Consider the following 21,301-nt stretch of genomic DNA (forward strand, 5'->3'; position numbering starts at 1 on the left):
CCGCGCGGGCGCCACCAGGCGGTCCAGCGACAGCCCTCGCCGCGGCCGGCGCCGCGCGCCCGCCCCCGCGCCCCCGGCCCCGCCCCCACCGCGGGACGCCGAGGGGCTGGTCTCCTCCGGCGTCGTCGGCAGCGCCGCTCCTCGCCCGAATTCGATGAACCAGAGCTCGTCCTTAAGTTCGCACTCTCACTTTTTTTCGTTCATATCTTTATTCAAGTAGTGCAACACGTAGTGAAGCACCAGGTCGTAACAGTATTTGTATTCAGTCTGAAACAAGCAGAGTTTAGTCAGCAAGGTGATCAGGGTGAATGCAGTAACCTGCGTTGCGTGGTCCAGTGGCCTCACCATGTTCTCGACGAGCTGCGGGCGGTGGCGGCGCACGGTCTTCACGGCCTGGAACACGTCCACCTCGCCGTGCTGGATCACCTGCTCGATGCACGCGTTGGCGGCGCAGTACACGCCCGCGCGGCTGCGCCCGTCCCTGCACATACCACAATGCATTAGAACCTACAACACTTAATAAGACATGACTACATAAATCACCCACTTCCTAAAGGCCAGGGTTTTGTAGAGATTTTCAATACCGATCGAGCAGTGAAACCTAACGGTAAACTGTATGACGCGGAGGTACAGTTACTTACCGCTAGGTGGCGTCTTTCCCGCGCCATACAAATTCACCGCTTCTCGAATGGTCTCTAAACTCGCACTCTGGGCCCAGTTAATAAATAAACTCACGGCGACACGACGCAGACGGGCCCGTAGTCGGTCCGCTGCCGCCAGCGCTCCACCATGTTCATCAGCTCGACGAGTGAGTTAGTGGACGTGGGCACCTTGTGGCCCATCGGCCAGCAGGTCAGCTGGAACAGTTGCACTGTCTTCGGAGGCGCCTTCACTCCGGCCATCAGCTCGGTGAGGGAGACTATCTGTTGGGAGGGGAAGGGTTTGTTGAAGCTGTCGGTTTAGTGTAGATGTTTATGGAGTTGATGTCGTCACTCGTTCATAAGTATTTGTTAGGTCATGGACCTTCTTATCATGTCGGTGACAAACACAAAGACTAGATTAAGGTTTGTCACGGTGGTGGAAAAATTGCCACTTGGAACATCAGAATCATCAGATTACCGTGAGTCGCAGATTGCCAAGGGTGAAATCTACCAATAATACAGAAGACCCTCAGTATATCTGACACCGAATGCAATTATAATGCCATCGTATTTTTTGTTTTCTTGAGTAAGTGAGTAATAAAATTTCTTACCTTCTTATTAATCCTGAAGATCCATGTCTTAATATTAGTATAGTGACTATGCGATACGTGGTCAATAGTGAAAACTGGTCCGTACTTTTTTGGATGCCGACCTTCCGGCCAGAATGGAGGGAATTGTTGCTGAAACAAACAATACAAAAATTACGCACGATAATTTTGATGACAATAATGATACCTACTAGGTTTTATAGGTCTAGGTTTTTATTGACAAAAAATATGAAAATCTATTCTCTTACAACAAAGATAATTAACGTGGAAATAGTAGGTAAGTATATCACAAAAATGTCTAACTTAACGTTCCCGTAACTAGACCTAGACTTATCTTTATATCTTTTTTTCTTTTTTAAGTCGGATCTTTTTCTACTCACTGGAGCACTCTGTACATTTCCCTAAAACATTTTTATATAAAACAATTACTTCTTCTGGGAGAACAATCATGTTATTCAGTCAGTGAGTGGTAATCCAGCTATATATATTATTAGATAAAATATTATAAACTTACGGAATTTTTGGGTGGAACGCACAAGACCACCACGGCCGCACACTCGTAGTCGTACACCAGCGACCAGAACTCGCCCTGGGTCTTCACTAGTGGCCATTCTGTCACTATGTACTCTCTAGGTTTTGTGTATCCCTGAAAACACAAGTGATACATCATCATGATTATCAGTCTCAGCTATAGTAAATCTTCTGCTAAGGGTATTATAATTCATTCATCACATTTCATATTTGGTAGAAGTGTACTTACATCTACGAAAACGGCGTTGATGTAGTCTGTAAAACTGTTCCCTTGGAAGGATGTCAAATATGGACGAAAATTATCAGCTGCAACAAAAAACATTATTTTTATATGGGTTTCAAAAAGTTTTTGTTGTAAACGTACCTAATGATTACACTTTATGCATTGCATTAACATCTGAAAAATGTATATTTTATAAAACAATTGAAGATCGAAGCTGTTCGTGAATCGTGATGCTTTCAGACCCTTTTCCACTAATTCTAATTTAGTTTCCTTACAGTATACTTTTACACAATACACACATTGTAAAAAAGTAGTAATCAAACTCACGCGGCACCACCAACACGTCTCTGTTCTTCTCCCTGTTATCCCCGCGGTGCCCGCCCGCACAGTCACCAATCGTGAACCTGGGCGTCTGCTTGCAGATCTGCTGGTACTCGCGCTGGTACTCATTGAGCTTGGTCACGGGGTCCCTCTGGGACTTCTGCTTGAGCCGCTGGGACAGCTCGGAGACGGGGAACCACGAGACGCCACAGACCACGTGCTCTTCGAGGGTGTCGTAGACGAACTTGTATTGTTCCTGTAGGGTGGGGAATTGATGATCAGATAAAAACCGTGGTTCTAATCGTGACGAGGTAATTACAGACGTCTAGACTGTAGATGGCACAGTGTGAAAGTGGAGATAATAATATGCATAGAACAACGCGAGATCTGGTGAAGTCCGCGTTGTTCTATGACCATGGGCATAGCTTAGGCCTTGCTTTGACACGCGGAATGTTTGGACTTTTTCACTATCCTACCTTCAGTATAAGCATGTGTAAGCTAGGGCAAGGGTGAAGAATTGTTCAATTACTAGTTTATAATCTTGAAAAAAAGCGGGTTCTCACATAGGTAAGTAGATATATTATGTGTAATTGATAACTATGATTTTCTAAAATATAATAAGGATGATAATAACTTACTTCATTCTCTATAAGGCCTTTCCGTGACTGTCGTAGTTTCTTAAGGTAGCCGAACACATCGAACCCGTCTTCTTCTTCAGCTAGCTCCAGGTTGGCGTCGATGGCGAGGTACACCCCCGACCGGCCGCCTCCGTCACTGAAACAATATTCATCGTAAGATTTATTGTAAGATCAGCTCCCTTACTTGAACTTCTTTGGTGACAATCGTGTAATCAGGCAATAAGATATACTTAATTAATCAGTCATGACCAAATAAAAAGGTCCATATAAAACTGTCTCATCGAGACGAATCACTCTCTGCATTATTTTCCGTTTTGCCTGACTTCTGCAACAAAACTCCTTCCAAGAAACACTATCACACTCTGCTCTCGGCCTTCCTCCAACCTCTACCATACCGGCTACATTCGTGTTCTGCATCACATTCAACTGTCCGCCTTCCGCCAACTCATATAGGCCATCATCTATATCACACTCACTTGCCGGGGCTGGTGACCAGGCGGCTGCCCACCACGGCTGAGCTGCAACAGTGGGATATGCTAGGGGGTGATGCTGACACTCACTTGCAGTGGACCAGCATGGGCCCGGCGCCGGGGCTGGTGGCGAGCCGGCTGCCCGCCACGGCTGAGCTGCAGCAGTGGAACATGGGGGGTGATGCTGACTGAGCTACAGCAGGGGGACATGGGGGGTGATCCTGACACTCACTTGCAGTGCACCAGCATGGGCCCGGCGCCGGGGCTGGTGGCGAGCCGGCTGCCCACCACGGCGCGCACTCGACGCCGGAACTCCAGCAGAGCGTTGCTGAATGGACACGTGTGCGAGTGCCACTGCGTGTAGTGGAACTGCAGGATGAAGCGCTCTTCCACCACCATCTAGAAGGAGGAACAATTATAGGTTGAATTTCGTGAAGTCAGACACAGAAAAGCTATTTACATTTACGAAATATCGCGACTACGTGACGCAAAAGGTTATTATAATACTTATTGAGGTTGGAAATAAATCGCAAGTGCATTCAGCATTATTATCCTGCCCCGATATACCACCGTGTTGTTCTATGTGACACTGGATAGGTTGGCCCATCTACATCATAGTAAGCCGATGATTGCACAATAATAAATAAATTTTATAAATGTAGGTAGGTTCATTCATCGGTTGTTACTTGTCGGTGTAAGACGCATCAATCCTAACACCCACCTACCCTCTAAATAAATAATTATGGCGAAGTGTGATATTTGTAATAAAATTGTAACTAAAAAGACCCCTGGCCTAGAGTGTAACAAATGTGAAAAACTAGTGCACTTTAACCCACAATGTAGTGGTCTAACCAACAAGCAAATAACTGCCCTTCGTGCCGCTGAGAACCTGGAGTGGACCTGTCAAGAATGCTGCAACTCATCAACAAAACGCAGGTCAATCGTTGTGCCGGATGATGAGGAAGAAGAAGAAAATGAGGCCCTGCAGAACTCATCCATTGATGTCAAGCAACTCCTAAAGGACATCTCCAAAGAAGTCGAACGAGCTATAAAGAAGGAGCTCCGGGAGGTAAATACTGCAATTCAATACTGTTCTGATAAAATAGACGAGTTTACAGAATGTATGGAATCGTTCAAAACTCGTGTGAAAGAGCTAGAAAAAACTACTACAACAATGAAAAATACAAATGCAAACCTGCAACTCAAAGTTGGAGCTATGGAACAGCGCATACAAGAATTAGAACAGATTCAGCTATCGAGTTGTATTGAAATTGCTAACATACCCAGCACCCTAAAAAAAGAAAATACGCAAAATATTATACTTAATATTGCCAAGAAGCTAGACAAAAACCCCCAAGATGTCAAAATAATCAGAAACGTCTCCATTCACGAAACCCGTGGCGGTTACATCCAACTAGAAATGAAGGAAGAAGACACAAAGGAAGGATGGATAGCAGCCGCGAGGGAGAAGAAACCTTCTGCTTCGGACCTGTCCACTGTGGTTACTGGAGAAGACGGCCGAAACAAGATCTACATCCGTGAAGCTCTGACGCACTACAATAAAACGTTACTCTGGACTGCTAAACAGGAGCTGCAGGCTACACACCAATTCGTATGGTATAAGAAAGGCAAAATACTAGCTCGGGACAACATCAGTAATAAAGTATCCAATATTAGATCTATGGAAGATATAAAAAAAACTAACAAATAGCTCTTCTTAAATCAAAATACTCTTATTATACTATACCTATTATATGTACTAATTTAACATAGATATCCAATGGCGGTTGTTAATAACTCAATCACAGAAGTATTTAATTGTCCTAACACCAATACTTTTCTTCACCATAATCTATCAAAAAACAAAGATAATTTAACTTGTATGCACATAAACATACGATCATTAATAAAAAACTTCGCAAAGCTAGAACAATGTTTGTCTAACTGTAAACACCTAATCGATATAATTGTACTAACTGAAGTCGGAATATCAAATTGTATTAGCTCGTTTTATTCACTAGAAGGTTATACGATGCAAACTAACCTGCGTGCAAATAGAAAGGGAGGTGGTATAATCGTCTATGTAAAAAATAAACACAAATTCAACTTAATTACCATCACTTTGTTACACGCAGAAAGCATGTTTCTAAAAATAACCACTTCATCCAACTATTGTTTGTACCTTATAGACCACCTAAACTAAGTAAACACTTATTTATACAGGAAATTAAAAAAACTTTCCAGCACCTAGCTAACTCGTCTGATATATGTTTTTTAGGGGACATAAACATTGATCTGAAAACTAATAACTCAATAAGGGACCAGTATCTAAACATGATGTCGGCGAGTGGGCTCGAGTGCGGGATAACTGATTACACTAGGATCAAAATGAGGAAGAACAAAGTTACAAAAAGTTGTATAGACCATATTTTTATCAGATCACGCACACGAGTTACCACCACGGCGGCATTAGGAACCGTACTGGCTGATCATCGCATAACGATGTTTACTTGCTCCGGGCAATCGACTGTACAGGATGTTCCAATATACAAAACCATTATCGATAGCAAAAAAATGATCCAGTATCTTCATAAAATCGAATGGGATACAACAAATAGTATGAACTGTCCAAATGAAATATATAATTACATAACAGATAATTTTACCAACTGCTATAATTCATCTAAAAAAACAATCAAAGTACCAAACTCAAAGAGAGGACATGAACCATGGGTCACATTAAAGATAGTTAATTCTTGTAAAAAAAGGGACGAAACCTTTATAAAATGGAAAAAAGATTGCAATAATTTATGTCTTAGACTAGAATATAATAAAATAAGAATTAATGTGAATAAAATCATAGAAAAAGCTAAAAATGAATATTATAAAAATGAAATTAAAACTAATAATAACAATTCAAAAAAAATGTGGGAAATATTAAACAGGATATCCGGTAAAATCATGACATCCATTGATGAAACAATACAAAAAGCATTTCATGACCAATCTGAGCAAGTAATAGCAGATAGTTTTGCTAAATTTTTGGATGAGAATGTAAAAACAATTGTGGCAAACTGCAACGTACCCCTTATCAATAAAGATAAATATGTAAGACCAGCAAATGTATCAATATACTTTAAAAAGGCATTTAAATCTGACATCCAGAAAATCATAAGAACCCTCAGCACAAAGAAAGCACCAGGAGTTGATGGCATTCGATCAATAGATATAAAAAAAAATTGTGATAAAATATCCTCGGCTATAGCAAGATTAATAAACTGTAGTGTAAAAGAGGGCATTTACCCAAAAATGCTTAAATCGGGTGTAGTGAGGCCTATACATAAAAAAGGTTCCCTCAAACAGCTCGATAAATATAGACCACTTACTATTTTACCAATAATCGATAAAATAGTCGAAAAATTTATATGTCGCCAAATACACGAGTTCTTCCGGAAAAATCAGATACTTACAACTAACCAGTATGGATTCCAAGAAAATAAAAGCACTACTTTGCTTCTATCAAAATTCACCGATAAGATAAATACATTGTTGAACGAAAAGAAACACATATTTGTTGTATTCATTGACTACAGTAAAGCATTCGACACCCTGCAACATGACATCCTAATAGAAAAGCTACATGATAATGGCATAAGGGGTAACTTGCTAGACTGGTGTAGAAACTACCTACAAGAAAGGAGCTTTTCTGTCAAAATAGGCAGACAATTTAGTGACAAGATACCAGCTACGGTTGGCACTGCACAGGGTTCTGTGTTAGGCCCGTTGCACTATCTCACTTACGTTAATGATATGACTACCTAACATGGTAGATGATTGCGAAGTGTATTTGTTTGCGGATGACACTTGCCTTGTATCGTCCGACGTAAATGCTGACGCTGCTATGCATAAACTTCAAAACGATTTCACAAAAATATGCAAATGGTCACATGATGCGGGGCTCGTACTCAATGCCGATAAAACTAACCTTTTACATATCCACTCTTGTCACAATAACTCGGGAAAGGCACATACTGGACTACTAGCTCACACCCACCACTGTCTACACAGCGCCCACGTAACTTGCGATTGTCCAACAATCAAAGAAACTGATAAGCAAGTCTATCTGGGTCTTACTATAGACAATCGTTTTAATTGGGATCCCCATATTGAAAACATATGCACAAAGTTACGCGCATTACTGGCAAAACTATACTTAATTAAGAATAAGGTACACTTTCCGGTCCTCTTACAAGTATATAAATCATTAGCAGAATCGATTATAACATACGGATTAAGCAGCTATGGCCGAACATTTGTAACTTACTTAGATAAAATACATGCATTACAGTTGCGTATGCTCAAATTAATAGTGCCTATAAACATCAAAGAAAAATATAGTAATAACCCCAGTTCATTATTCAAATACTGCAAAACCTTACCAATCCACCTTCAAGTGAAATACATGGTCCTTAAGGAACAATTCTTCCGTACTGACATTCAATCACAAACAGACCACAAAATTAAAACAAGAAAGATTACCAATAAAAAACTAAATATTCCAAAAGAAAAAAATTTATACGGCCGGAGAACGTCGGAATACTTAATCCCAAAATTTATCAATAACCTTTCTATAGACCTCCGGGACTCATTAAATATAAAAAATATAAAATACAAGCTGAAATCATATCTTCTAAGCACACTATAGTTCTATTATTCCCTAGATACGAATCAACTATCAAAATTTACATAACATACGAGTATATACTACTTATATAGGTATATATATATTTTTTACAGAATAGATAATTAGGTTTTTATTTTTAACAAGTTATACTACACTACCACTAAAATATGTTCACATTCACACCCTATGCTATCGCTATACCTACACCCAGTGTACCGTAAATAATACCTGTTTTATACAAGAAGCGGTGAAATTGTTGTGAAGCATAATTTTATTTGTTTGTTCATGTTGAAATTTTATTACATTATCAACTCAAGAATGTTTTCTAATAATACCCTACTATGTTTTTTAATAACATAGTAGGGTATTATTAGGTATAACGTAATTTATAAGTAACACCAATGTAATCTGATGTGCAGATAAACTTTTACTAGGTTTAAGTCACATTATTTAGTAGAACAATAATGTAAACTATTAAATGAATAAAAAAAAATAAAAAAATAAAATAAAGGTATCTTGGCGAACTTTATGCTAGTCAGATTCTCTCCCAGATAACCTTGGACGTTTAGAGAAAGCAATAGGTAGTGCGATAGGATAAGAGAAAATGAATTAAGTTTGTTTAAATATCCATGGGGGGGACCCATCGCGATGCGACAACTGGCGCGGCATCACGCTACTGCCCGCTGCCGCCAAAGTCTTAGCTAAGATCCTGCTAAACCGCATCGCGCCGAAAGTAGCAGTGACCCTCAGAGATGAGCAGGCTGGCTTTCGCCCTGGACGCTCCTGCACTGACCACACCAACACCCTACGGGTCCTTATTGAGCAATGTGTCGAATGGCAGTCGGAGCTATTTCTGGCCTTTGTAGACTTCGAAAAAGCCTTCGACACCGTGAAGTGGACCGCGTTGTGGTCAAGTCTACAACGCAGAGGCATACCAGCCTGCATCATCCAAGTGATACGCTCGCTATACGAGGGCAGTACATGTAGGGTCGTACACGAAAAAGAGCTTGGGGCCCCAATACGCATTTCAGCTGGCGTCAAGCAGGGATGTCTCCTGTCACCGCTCCTATTTGTTATTCTCCTTGACGATGTGATGAGGAACGTGGTTACTATCCCGAGAGGTATAAGCTGGGCTTCAGGTGTCCTAGAGGACCTAGACTACGCGGACGACATCGTACTTATTTCGCCAACTCTCGACATATTACAAGAGAAACTCGCACACCTGCAGGAGGAAGCCAGAGTAATGGGTCTGCGAATAAACCGACGCAAAACAGTCGATATGCGTATCAAGGCTAAAACCTCGGACGCCTTAACACTCGATGACCAACGCCTGGACTCGGTCGATGCATTTACTTACCTCGGAAGCACGGTCACCTGTCAGGGAGGAGCAGATGAGAATATAGAGAGCAGGATCAAGAAGGCGAAGGCTGCGTTTGCCCAGCTCAAACCTGTTTGGGACTCGAATGTGCTCACAAGGCGGATAAAAATCTCCCTCTTCGACTCCATCGTGAAGTCCGTATTGCTCTTTGGTTGCGAAACGTGGAGAGTGACGAAAGGGCTGACGAACAAACTGCAAGTGTTCGTCAATAAGTCCCTCAGGTCGATCCTACGCGTTTTCTGGCCGAAGACAATACGTAACGAAGATCTGTGGAAGCTGTGCCGACAATCTCCCATCGGCAAGGAAATTGCGAAGCGAAAGTGGAGATGGATTGGGCACACTGTACGGAGAGGAGCTACGAATGCCGCAACTATAGCCTTTGACTGGAGGCCACCAAATGGCAAGCGCTCCCGGGGACGCCCTGTCCAAACATGGCGCCGAAGCGTCGAAAACGAGCTGCGAGCCGCTGGACTAAGCTGGAGTGAGGCCAAAAGTACAGCCGAAGATAGGCGGAAGTGGCGGACGTTAGTGGAGACCCTCTGCACCTCTGGGGTGCCATAGGACTGCAACAACAACAACAAATATCCATAAACACTGATGACGATGTTTAATAATCGTTTATACATCTTACATAACATACAAAAGTCAAAGTAATAAAGTCAATTTTTTTCAGTGTTCGATAAAATGGATTACCGATTCATTTGAATTTGAATAGATTACTAATCTATAGGAATCGCAAGCTCTTGCATGTATAGCCAGCAAATAGCGAGTTATTCAAACAAGCTCAATGGCATTCAAAAGTGCTAACAATGTGGAGAAGTAAATGATCCGCATGATGAGGTAGAAGATGAAGCGGTTTCAAATTAGGATTTTCTCAATGGATATGAGAGAATATTCGCTTCGTTGACTCGAAATCCAATTTTACAATACGCTTTCAGTCTGAATACTTACTTAGGTTCTAGTTTTTCCCGCGTCGCCTAAAAAGCGCCTTACCGTCTTAACTTAGCGTCTCATCATTTACAAGAACTTTGCTTTTAAGAAATAGCATTTTCCGAGCTGCATCAACCCGAGCCTAATAGTGATAAACACCTGTAGGTTGACTGGTAGAAACTGTTGTTAGCATTAAGTCCACACTGTATTAATAATTATTCGTGCAATAAATAGTAAATTAAATAATGGTAGCCGCTCCAACGCGGAATCGGCTTATCTGCGAAAACAATTAATGGTCCTTTAATTTTTTAAGGATATTTAGCAAGATGAGGAAAACTCACATCTTTCTCCTTCTTATACAGGCGGAAGGTCCGTATGTGGAAGTTGGCGAGCTCCTCCTCCTGCACCACGCCCACGCTGATGTCGCCGTACGTCTCGTCCTTGTCCTTGCTGGGGGGCCAGTACTGCACGCACATCACCTGTAGAGGTGGAACAACAGATAGTATATAGTTTTATACAGGGACTTTGATCAATAGCAGGTCTATACAGGGTGATGCAACATAAAGAAACCTAACAATATGGAATTTTGTACCGGCGACATGCAAAAAACTGAGCTGAGCTCCTAAGCTGGCTGTATACATACACTCACGAGCACGAGCAATGAAAAGAAAAATCTTGTGATTTATTATGGACTTCTTAACTTAACGTATCTTGACTTATTAATGCATGTGGAACTTTTTCATTGCACGTGAGTATTATATGCTCAGGAGTACTCAGGACTAATCCCCGAAGGGGTAGTCAGAGCTGACTAGCTAGTGAGTCAATTATGTATTAACAATTATTATTAATATATTATATTGCTACAGTTTATACTACTTTTTATTTCACCTATCTATAATACAAAGACTAAACATTTATAAATTTGTCCAGCAAATGCCTGTTCTATTTTCTTAATTGCATATTTTAGTTGTATATTTAACGCATGGCTAGAGTCTCTAGCTCGAGCACGAGAACGCTTTGTTTGTAAAAAAATATTAAAAGTGCAAATAAGTAACCACTTGTTTTAAGTTAGTACAAATGAAAAAGGTGCTTGAAATTTTTCTTGTGTGCGTCCGCAATTTCCGAGACTTGCGCGGCCCTATTCCGGACAATGCAGCGTTTCAATAGTTCAATCTATTCCCACAATTTGGTCTTTGAGTTGTGTCCTTTCGGTTACGTACTTTAGATTAAAGCCGCTTCCAATTTGACGTGCCGTCAACAAAAGAGATACTTAAGTACTAGGGATGTCCGATTCACGGAGTTACGATCCAAAAGATCGATTCAATCCAGAAAATCGGGCTTATGTAAATTATTTATACTATTACTATTCTTCTGGCTGTACAAATATTCACAATCGATTTGGAATCGTCCAGTTGTCGTGAATCCGCAGCTGGAATGCAGTGCAGTGCAGCGAGGGGTGTCAACAATTTCTCGCTCTTATTAAATTGTGCTGAGCTTACACGTGGCAGTTTAAAGCTTTTAGTAGCGTGTAGCTAACATTTATTTGCTTTAAATATGTGCTTATTTTTTATGTACAAAATACTGTTTTTTCCTTTGAGACTTCACATTGCCGTGATATTTTCCACGTGGGAATTTCAGGATAAAACAAAACTATTGTCACTCGCCCAACTAAATTATTCGCACACTATTATGCCATATCGTATTGTGCTCTTAGGTCTTAACACCAATAATATACATATAAATCACACATTGTAGGTACTAGGCTCGCATGAATTTCAGCAGTAATAAATTCCGTTGAAACCATTATCTCTGAAGGGTGTTAAATATAAATGTCCCCGCGCCAAGCGCCTGAAGTGGCGTCCGTGTGAGGACAGTGATTTGCATAATTTGCACCGTGTAATTTAATATGGACACGATTGGTTTTATCGCTTCATTGCTTACCTACTTAATTGCTTTTACATAAGCTTGTAAATTCTCCTTTTTATGCTTTCTTATGCAAATCTGTATGTTAAGCTATAATACCGTAAATCCTTTTCCAGAAAAATATATCCAGGGTTTGTACTGTATAAAAGTCAGACTCACATGGAATCAAGATCTCAAGCTTTCAAGCTCTAGTCCTAGTCTATAAGCTCTGACTTCGCAAACTCTACGCTCGTTACTATAAAAAGCTTAACCGTCTCCCACACAAATAGGACACAAGTATTTCCATTTTGCCATATTTTAACAGGTCAATAATAGATAAAGATTATAATATATTAATTTTTTCATATCACAAAAATATAAAAAAATATATGACTCGATACTTTATTTCTTCCAATTTTATTATTAAATGAACTGGTTCGGATTGGGTACACCTCCAATACTAAATCATCCCTTATCAATACAAATAAATGAATCATTGTCAGAGATTGACCGCAATAAACCTGCGCATATCTAAATCGGTAAACCAATAAATCTAAATCCCAACAAATTAAGCCACAATTACCAGGATAACATGAGGGACTGAGCGCGCCACGCCATCGCCAGAGCGAACGTCACAAAACTCATATCCACACTTGGCTATTCGTATTTGCGTATTTGCCAATACTTCCTGTGTGGTCAGCAAGTATATTCGCCAAACTTATTATAATGCCTAATGTAGCCAATGGAAGTTTTGGCAAATACGCAAATACGAACAGCCAAGTGGGGTGCCAGCACAACATGAATATGCGGATTACCGCAGACATCAGACATGGACAATTGATCGACTAGAGCCGCGAGCCGCGATCCACTGACACGAGTGATTGATTGAATCGTTGAGTCATTTGCTGGCGTCGATTGAGCATTTATGAAAAATCGTTTTATATACGCGGATAGCACCTGATGTAATGCGAAGCTTTTAGCTCGCTACTCTGAATATCCTGGAAAATTATTGACATGGATAAAATGGATGATTTATAATGCGCGTGTTGATTGATTCATTGCATTTTTGGTTGTTGCGCTATCTTTTACACTTTATGTAAAAGTCATTTCAGTATTAAAAACAGCCTAAGCTAGGGGCTAGGTAGCACACTGTTGGCAGGAGACCCGTGCCCCAGGCGTGGAGACGTGATGGCTTGTGATGATGATGATGATGAGGACTCACCTTGATAAAGTCGAAGGTCTTGGTGAGCATGACGATGGCGGCGGCGCGCTCCTGCCAGATCATCTTCCAGAACTGGCCCACCGTGTCCTCCGTGGGCCCCTGCGTCACTATGTACGCGTTCGGCTTTAATATACTCTGTAGACAAAAATGTGTGAAGGTTAAGGGTTCTGTATGGCAACAATCAAAATACTGGGGCAGTGTCTCGAAGTCAAAACGAAGTAACATTTATGAAGCTGTTCCTGCGAGCTTCGCTTCATCTTAAAAGTTTTCCCGTGGGTCCACGGTTTCCACTAACTCCATACCAAATTTCGTCAAAATTGGTTCAGCCGTTTTGACGTGATGAAGTAACTAACTTACACACATACATACATACACACATACTTACAAACTTTCGCATTTATAATATTAGTAGGATTAGTGTCAAAATCAATACAATTTGAATCCTAGGCCAAGAATAGGGGCCAGTATACAGTTTGGGGCAACGAAACCTTTGTATTGTCACTCTGAGAGAAATTACTGTACAACAACAAAAATATATTGGAAATGATTTTAATACATATTCCAAATATAATAAGCCAGTCATAATTACCCAGTAAGAGATGTAAAAAAAGTTATTTGTGATTCTGTGGGTAAGAAATATAGCTAGGTAGTAAAATATATATATTTTAAACCCCAGTATCTGCAATTTGTACTTTTAATTATAAAATACGTTTAACATTTTCACAGAAATCTACAAAAAAAACATTTTTTTTTTAATTTCAACGAGTATTTAATTGGGTATCTCTAGTAGGTAGTACATTTTTCATCACGCATACTCTGAAAGTAGGTGAGATTTTCCTGAAAAGAGGCAATGCAAAACAATGCTTGTGTATGAACATCGTTTCATCCGTTCAAACGTGCGCTCTCTGACGGATGTTTTTAACTTCGGTTAGAATCCGATGTAACCCAGGTCTAAGCTAACGTTAAACACAATAGCACAGCAAGGGCTCTTCCAAACGAGTGCCCACATTGAACACGAAAATTAAAAGGTATTGAGGAAACCAATATCGACACTTGATGTTCAAGTAGCCCTTAAGAAGCTCAATACCAGAAGCGATTGAGAAAAAGAACGCGATTTTTCCAGAAGGGTCTCCTATAGAAAGAGTTTTACGTCCTCCAGGGTTAATCATCTAGTTTGAAGGGACGTAACCTTTCTCAAGGATGATCGGAAAATAATAACAATATAGAACTAAGATATTACTTATGGTAGCGAAATGAAGTATAAGTATTTTTTTGTGTAGAAATATGCGTTTCTTGAAATGAATCAATTTTACTTTGGTAATTTTAACGACGAGTTCTCGAGTGGAAACCACGAACAGGCAAACGCAGCGTGGGACGCCCTCCTGCCCGCTGGACTGACGACCTTAGGCAGGTAGCCGGTAGTGGTTGGATTAGGAAGGCCGAGGACCGAGTGTTGTGGCACTCCATGGGAGAGGCCTATGTCCAGCAGTGGATGATTATTGGCTGATCATGATGATGATGAAATTTAATTGCTCTACTGACCTTATGAAAGACCCGCTATGCTACTTGTTACCAATATATTGCGACCGGTGCCACTTCTTATTTACTGAGAGAAAGTACTTACCTAAACGAAGTAAGGGTACCTACCTACCTGTATCACCCTGTATGCTAGTTAATTTATTTCATTCACGCATTCACACATTTCTGACCCGCCAACAACGGTACGGAGGAAAAGGCTTACGTTTATAGATGTTATAACATTTTACGAGCTGTAGTATAACCTTGCCGTGTTCGTCTACATTGTAAAGGCCGGTGTACACTTGGCGCCATCCAACGATACCGTTACTACAACCTCAGATCTTCATAGTCTTCACTTTCTGACAACTGATTCCTGGAAAACCTGTCACGTGGCGATACCTTGGCTCATATAACAAATAACGCGGACTCGGGTGACCATTCATACTCAGAACATTGGCTTTTCAAAGCCCCTAGGCAGCCGCCAATTTATCATTAACTGTAAAACAAACTTATTTCGTTCGTACTTCGACATTCATCCGAGACTTGTTTTGATCTTTTTGCCCCTCCTAAAGTATTTACAAAGTAATGTATGGAACTCTGTATCCTACCTGTCTCACATAACGGATATAAATTCAAAGTTTTTGCAAAGTTTCACCCCTCCTCCAGTTTACCTACCCTCTATGTGTGACCCTCACAAACGCCTACCCGTTCTGATATGACTGATACGATCCCCTTCTTTATGAGCCTTGCAACATGATGGATCATGTCTTGTCATGACCTTAATGAGTTTGTTATTTGTTTCTACATTATTTGCGTGCTTAAACTGGGAAAATTTAAAGTCTATGATAAACAGCACGTTATTTGTGCTTGCTTAAACGACTGGTAGGTTGTTGCCTTAATCTCCACGCTTGGCAGGCGTGTTGGAGATAAACTAAATAAAAGCTTGTTAATTAGATATAACTTACATCTATGTAGGAAGCGTTTATATAATCGGAGTCTGGTTCTCTGTCTACAGTGTTTAGCACCACTCTGTTGTAGTCATCTGAAAAAATAACAAATTATTACCAATTTATATGAGATTGTTTTTACAAAGGTACGTACTTGGAACTATAGAATTTATTATAATAATGATATACTATACAGTGTTTATAAACTTAGGAATGTACGTATGATTTTTTTGTACATAAAGTGCTTAACTTTATGTTTAATTTTTTATAAACATTATTTTTGTTCCCATAAAATAATGTTACTTAGGTATTTGTATTTTTTTAATAAAATAAATGAAAATTATATCTTATGTAATCTAATGATGTAAATCCCGTAAAAAAATACCAATTCTGATTAAGATAAGTAATTAATTATACTTACCTTAATTCTTAACAGTCATAAATAACTTGAGCAAAATATTTTGAAATGGGCATTAAATGAAAAAGTTTTATCGGAAAGTTTTTCTTTGCTAATCTTATTATAACCAAGTAGCTCCAGAATACGGGCCCAAAAAACATAAGGCTATATACAGGATGCGATATTATACAGAAAAGGTGACAGGAATGAACAAAAACAGACTAACGAAGAGGAAATTCTTGTCGGGGAATATGTTAATACGCTTAAAAGGCAGAGAACTGTTTAAATACTTACAAGGTATAACTTTTTGGTTCTGGTTTTTATGTAAATTAGTTTTCTTCGTCGCATGCCGGCACGAGTGCGTCTCTACTTTTACTGCTGTCTGCAACAAACGACGCTTTGTTATACAGGGTGTTGGAAAACTAGTATAGTAAGGCGAAAGCGAATTTTTACACGAATTTAAAAAAGTTGTTTAGTTTGGAGTTTCCCACTTTAGGTATCTTTTTTTGACACCCTGTATATTACAAATTTGGAATTTTATATTTGAGTTTTCCATTGATTGGACATTTCCCATGGCGTACTGAAATAGTTTCAAGTACCTACCTACCCAGACTATGCGCTGATCTCTTTAAAGTTTAAATGATAATTGACATCGTACCTACCAACTTGTTTTCGGACATGGCATAGGTACTCAATTTCTGAACAGCCTTTCTATCCAGCAAGAGTGAAATACATTATATAATAGTTCGCATAAATCTGGAGCTAATGGCGACCATTTTACTGAAATAAAGGGTCCTGTTGGTGGGTTTTGTTGAGAAAACATAATGGAAGGAGGTCAACCGTAAAATAAAAAGGTCTAGCTGGCAACACTATGAATAGCTTCGGGAAACAGAAGATAAACGGGATTAATGCGTGTTGGAATTGAGTCTGCGGTGTACGAGTTGGGTAGAGCATTCCGCTTTTTTTGTAATATATGTTTAGACTAGTGTTTCTATTTTACTATGCCAACAGGTGAGCCATGCGACTTTAATTTGATATTGAAGCTGTCTGATGATATCGATTTACGTGTTTATTTTATTAGTGAAATATTTAACTTAAGTTGTAACTATTCCAGCGATTCTTTCATCTAGACATATTTTATTTAGTAATTTTACTCGAACCTGAAATCTCCCTATTATGGTGATGCTTTAAAACCAGTCTTTTTACTTATTTCAAACAATACCAACCGGATTTTTGTGTATTTAGCCAGTAGGTAAATTCAAATTTGGAATATTAAACTAAAAACGAATGCGAACCCGAGAATGGCTGTATGTAACCGTTGCGTGATTGACTGCATATTTTATACCGAAAGGCTGGAGATAACATATTTGAATGTGCGCCCAAATTCGAAGTTATGAGAGTTTGTTTGCTGTCCGAATACATACAATTTATTTTAGTACTTATATAATGTACGGCCAGTAGCCACGGCCTCACAGCTGGGCAGCCAGAATTTTAAAATACTTTTTCGTATGTTTTCAAAGCTCAAGCTTTATGCCTGAAGTTCAATCATAATATGAGCTTTTTGCGTAAGTAATTAGTACGCAACCATAAAGTCAGTTCGCAATCCAACATCCGTATTTACCGGATAAAAATATTGTTCATATAAATAAATTTTACAACTATTTCACCCAGGCGGCTTTATAGGTCCGCAACCATCATTTAACCAACCGATGCTTTACCTTGTAATAAAAATAAAACACTCAGATATTAATTATGTTTGAAAGAGTTTGTTTGTGACGTTTGCAAAATTCGTAAAACAAAATTTTAAAGTTGTTCAAAAAGACCCCTCCGTATAGTCTGAAGGGGTCTTTCGGCTTAGTATACCACTTTGAAACACCTTATTTATTCTGCAGCCGCGGGTAGGTACTTACTAAGTTTCATTTCAAGATTTACAAGGGATCAAAGGCGAGAAAAAGTCAAGAAAAAAATTATAAACAGTCGGTACACAAAGTGGAAACAAAATTGCGATTATTAAAAGAGTCCTAGAGGTACTTTTTTCTTATTTAGGTCACAAGCCAGAATTTTATAAAAGTACATATAAAAAATATGAGCTATATAATTTTTCTTCCTCTACACAAACTAACACCTCTCTTGTCGGAGAAACAGCGCACAACATCCATTTCCATCAACAATCAACATCAACCTTCCTACAACTACAATAGTAGTTAATGTAAGTATGTGGGGACATCACACACATGACCCACTGCCATCCGACCCCCAACTAGGCATAGCCTGAAATACACTCACGGGCATTGAAATAGTTCCACTCACAAAAAGCCGACACCAAACGACCCCATTTTTTTCTAACATTTAATTTAAAATTTGAACAAATTTTGATTGTGTTTAGTTGGTAATATCATGATGCTCCGTTAAATGTACTTCAATGTTGCAGAAGGCGTCATAAATCTAGCTTTTTCTATTTAGGAGTGAATGTGTGTTTTTCTCAGTGGAAACTTTTCATTGCCCGTGAGTGTATATATGAGTATCGGACAGCTTATTAAGGTTTGTTAAGTAGAGGTAGTTTGAGAAAGTACAAAAGTGTATAGCTATACTTATGCAGCTGACTGTAGTGCAAAATCACTGTCGTTTTGATAACGCTGACATGACCTTAGCATGAATTTTCATCGACGTGAAATTACTCGATGAATTTTGTAGGGAAATTTTAGTTCTGCTACCAACCGCCAGCGGCGCTGTTCATATTTTCATACAAAATTACTCAATGAATTCTACTACACGTTCACGATGAAAATTCATGCTAAGGGGTCTGAATACGTCACCTGGAACTCCAGTTTATACAGCACGGGGAACTTTCTCCGCTGCTCGCAGAGTTTGGGGAAGCTCTTGAGGTCCACGGGCCTGTCCGGGATGGTCTCCTGTATGGAACCGTTCTCGTCCGCTGCGGACAAACCCGGGGTGTTATACGTTAAGAAACAACACTGACATGCCGTGCTGGAAGCTTGGTTACGAGTGCTGCGCTGTTTCAGTGTGATTGCAATTTCTCTACTGAATTTTGATTTATGAGACAAAACAAAAAGAGAGACAAATAGGATTTGAGCGTGTTTGGTGAGAGCGAAACGAGAAGGTCCCATAGGATTCTCTAATACATTTTTGACATTGCTCTTTGATGTTCAACATTCCAATAACACGACAGCGCAGCACACATATTGCCAAACTTCCAGAGATGGTTAGTCGTAATGTGTGAAAGTGAGTGAACTAAAGCGTAGTATGGCACATTCAAACCGCTGAACGCAGGAAGTTTCGTATTCGTTCATGAATGAATGAACATAATTTATGTGGAGTTCGATAAATCCTTGAACGAGTGCGTCACTTCAAAATCTCACCTTTTGCGTAATTCCGATTATTTATGTATGATTTTCGTGTCACAAGCAATAAGTGGTGTGTTCAGCGGTTTTACAAAATTGTATTATCCTAAAGCGGGATTAAGACTAGCAATAAAAACCGTAAAAGTCGATATGCGTAAGAGTGTACAACTGTTCCTACATAGTTATGGCAAGCGTGCTTCTGCAAGATTTTCATAACATAATATTGACATGCAAAGGTTGACTTCTGCAATTTTTATATCCAGTCTAAACCCCGCCTAAGTACACCGATAAATACACTGTTAGTCAATCGTAGCGTGCGTGCTCCAATTTAGTAGATATGTGAGTAAGCCGATATTCGGTCACGTCGGGACCCGCCGCTGTAAATCGCTTAGGGCCCAATGTAATGTGATATTTTATGATCTTCATATTTTTTCTACTATTACGACCCACATTTCCGTGTTTTCAAGCCGTACAGTATGTAGACATATATCTATAACTACAGACTTACAAAAAAACTAAATGTTTTATTGTTAACTTCTGATCACTAACAGCTAACAACTAATATTAGGAATATACAGCATCCAATCTACTGCGCTACTTACTAGCATAAAAATACTCTCATTAACTACATAATTATATGATACAAATCTAACCTTCAAAACCATACCAGATACAGAGTAACTAACGAACTTAACTTTATTACTTAACATTGTTAACTCAACAACAGTTAAGTATTTTGAACAAAAGGCAAGTAAGTATATAAAAAGTGAAATGAGTTGTTCAAAGCTCGTACAGCTTCGAGCATACTTCCCAGAATTGGAGAGACACCTCCAAGGAAACCCTATGAGGCTTAGGTCAATGGCCTCAGAAACCAGGTCACTGATGTAAAGTTACTGAAAGCGTAGTAGTGAAGTAGTTTCGAGTGCCTGTACGTAGGCAATGCTTATAGAATACCTTTACCTTTCAGGAAGAAATTTTATCGCACAGTATAAAGTTGAAATAATTTAATCGTAAAAATTCCCTACTGCATGATTAAAAATAACCGAACTTTTAATCCCCATATAGGAAAAATATTCACATAAGCGCGTATATATAAATAACTCGCAAAGAAATCGATATACTTATCCATTTTAAAAACATACGGTGTAACATTCAGTAATAAGTAGTTAATCATATTAAAATCAGATACACATACGTCACACCTATACATATGCATTTTAACTACAACCTCTCTGTTCCGATCCGATTACAGAGGTGGCTGTTTCCAACGAAAGAAACATAAAGCAAGGAATATTATTGGAAAAATACCTATTAATTTAATTTATACGTACTTACCTACAGACACGGCGCTGATAAATTACACACTTTCAGTAATATCAGAATAATTACAAGGTTTTCTGAGAATGTTTTCATAAGGTGTCTCGTTGGAAATTCTGAAATTAATATTTCCTCTTTTATATTACCAGTCATTTTAATATTGCGAGGAAGTAATAGAAAAATATATACTTAATTCTTATTTCTGTTTCTTT

General features: G+C 39.3%; 1 protein-coding gene across 3 annotated transcripts in view; it reads right to left on the minus strand.

The window, feature by feature from the left end:
- Positions 1 to 52: 52 nt before the first annotated feature.
- Positions 53 to 21,301, minus strand: part of LOC105383672 (receptor-type tyrosine-protein phosphatase kappa) — a 128,468-nt gene continuing 107,219 nt past the window's right edge. For all 3 annotated transcript variants that reach the window (XM_048627876.1, XM_048627874.1, XM_048627875.1), the window contains 14 exons: positions 19,227 to 19,345; positions 16,705 to 16,792; positions 16,032 to 16,108; positions 13,549 to 13,683; positions 10,766 to 10,903; positions 3,665 to 3,831; positions 2,963 to 3,098; positions 2,331 to 2,580; positions 2,010 to 2,086; positions 1,764 to 1,895; positions 1,253 to 1,381; positions 736 to 923; positions 346 to 481; positions 53 to 267 (listed from right to left, as the gene is read on the minus strand). In XM_048627876.1, the coding sequence (XP_048483833.1) occupies positions 187 to 267; positions 346 to 481; positions 736 to 923; positions 1,253 to 1,381; positions 1,764 to 1,895; positions 2,010 to 2,086; positions 2,331 to 2,580; positions 2,963 to 3,098; positions 3,665 to 3,831; positions 10,766 to 10,903; positions 13,549 to 13,683; positions 16,032 to 16,108; positions 16,705 to 16,792; positions 19,227 to 19,345 (1,853 nt within the window). In that variant the 3' untranslated portion in view covers positions 53 to 186. The remainder of the gene's footprint in view (positions 268 to 345; positions 482 to 735; positions 924 to 1,252; positions 1,382 to 1,763; positions 1,896 to 2,009; positions 2,087 to 2,330; positions 2,581 to 2,962; positions 3,099 to 3,664; positions 3,832 to 10,765; positions 10,904 to 13,548; positions 13,684 to 16,031; positions 16,109 to 16,704; positions 16,793 to 19,226; positions 19,346 to 21,301) is intronic.

The sequence above is a fragment of the Plutella xylostella genome, chromosome 19, assembly GCF_932276165.1.
Source record: "Plutella xylostella chromosome 19, ilPluXylo3.1, whole genome shotgun sequence".
Classification (NCBI taxonomy): domain Eukaryota; kingdom Metazoa; phylum Arthropoda; class Insecta; order Lepidoptera; family Plutellidae; genus Plutella; species Plutella xylostella.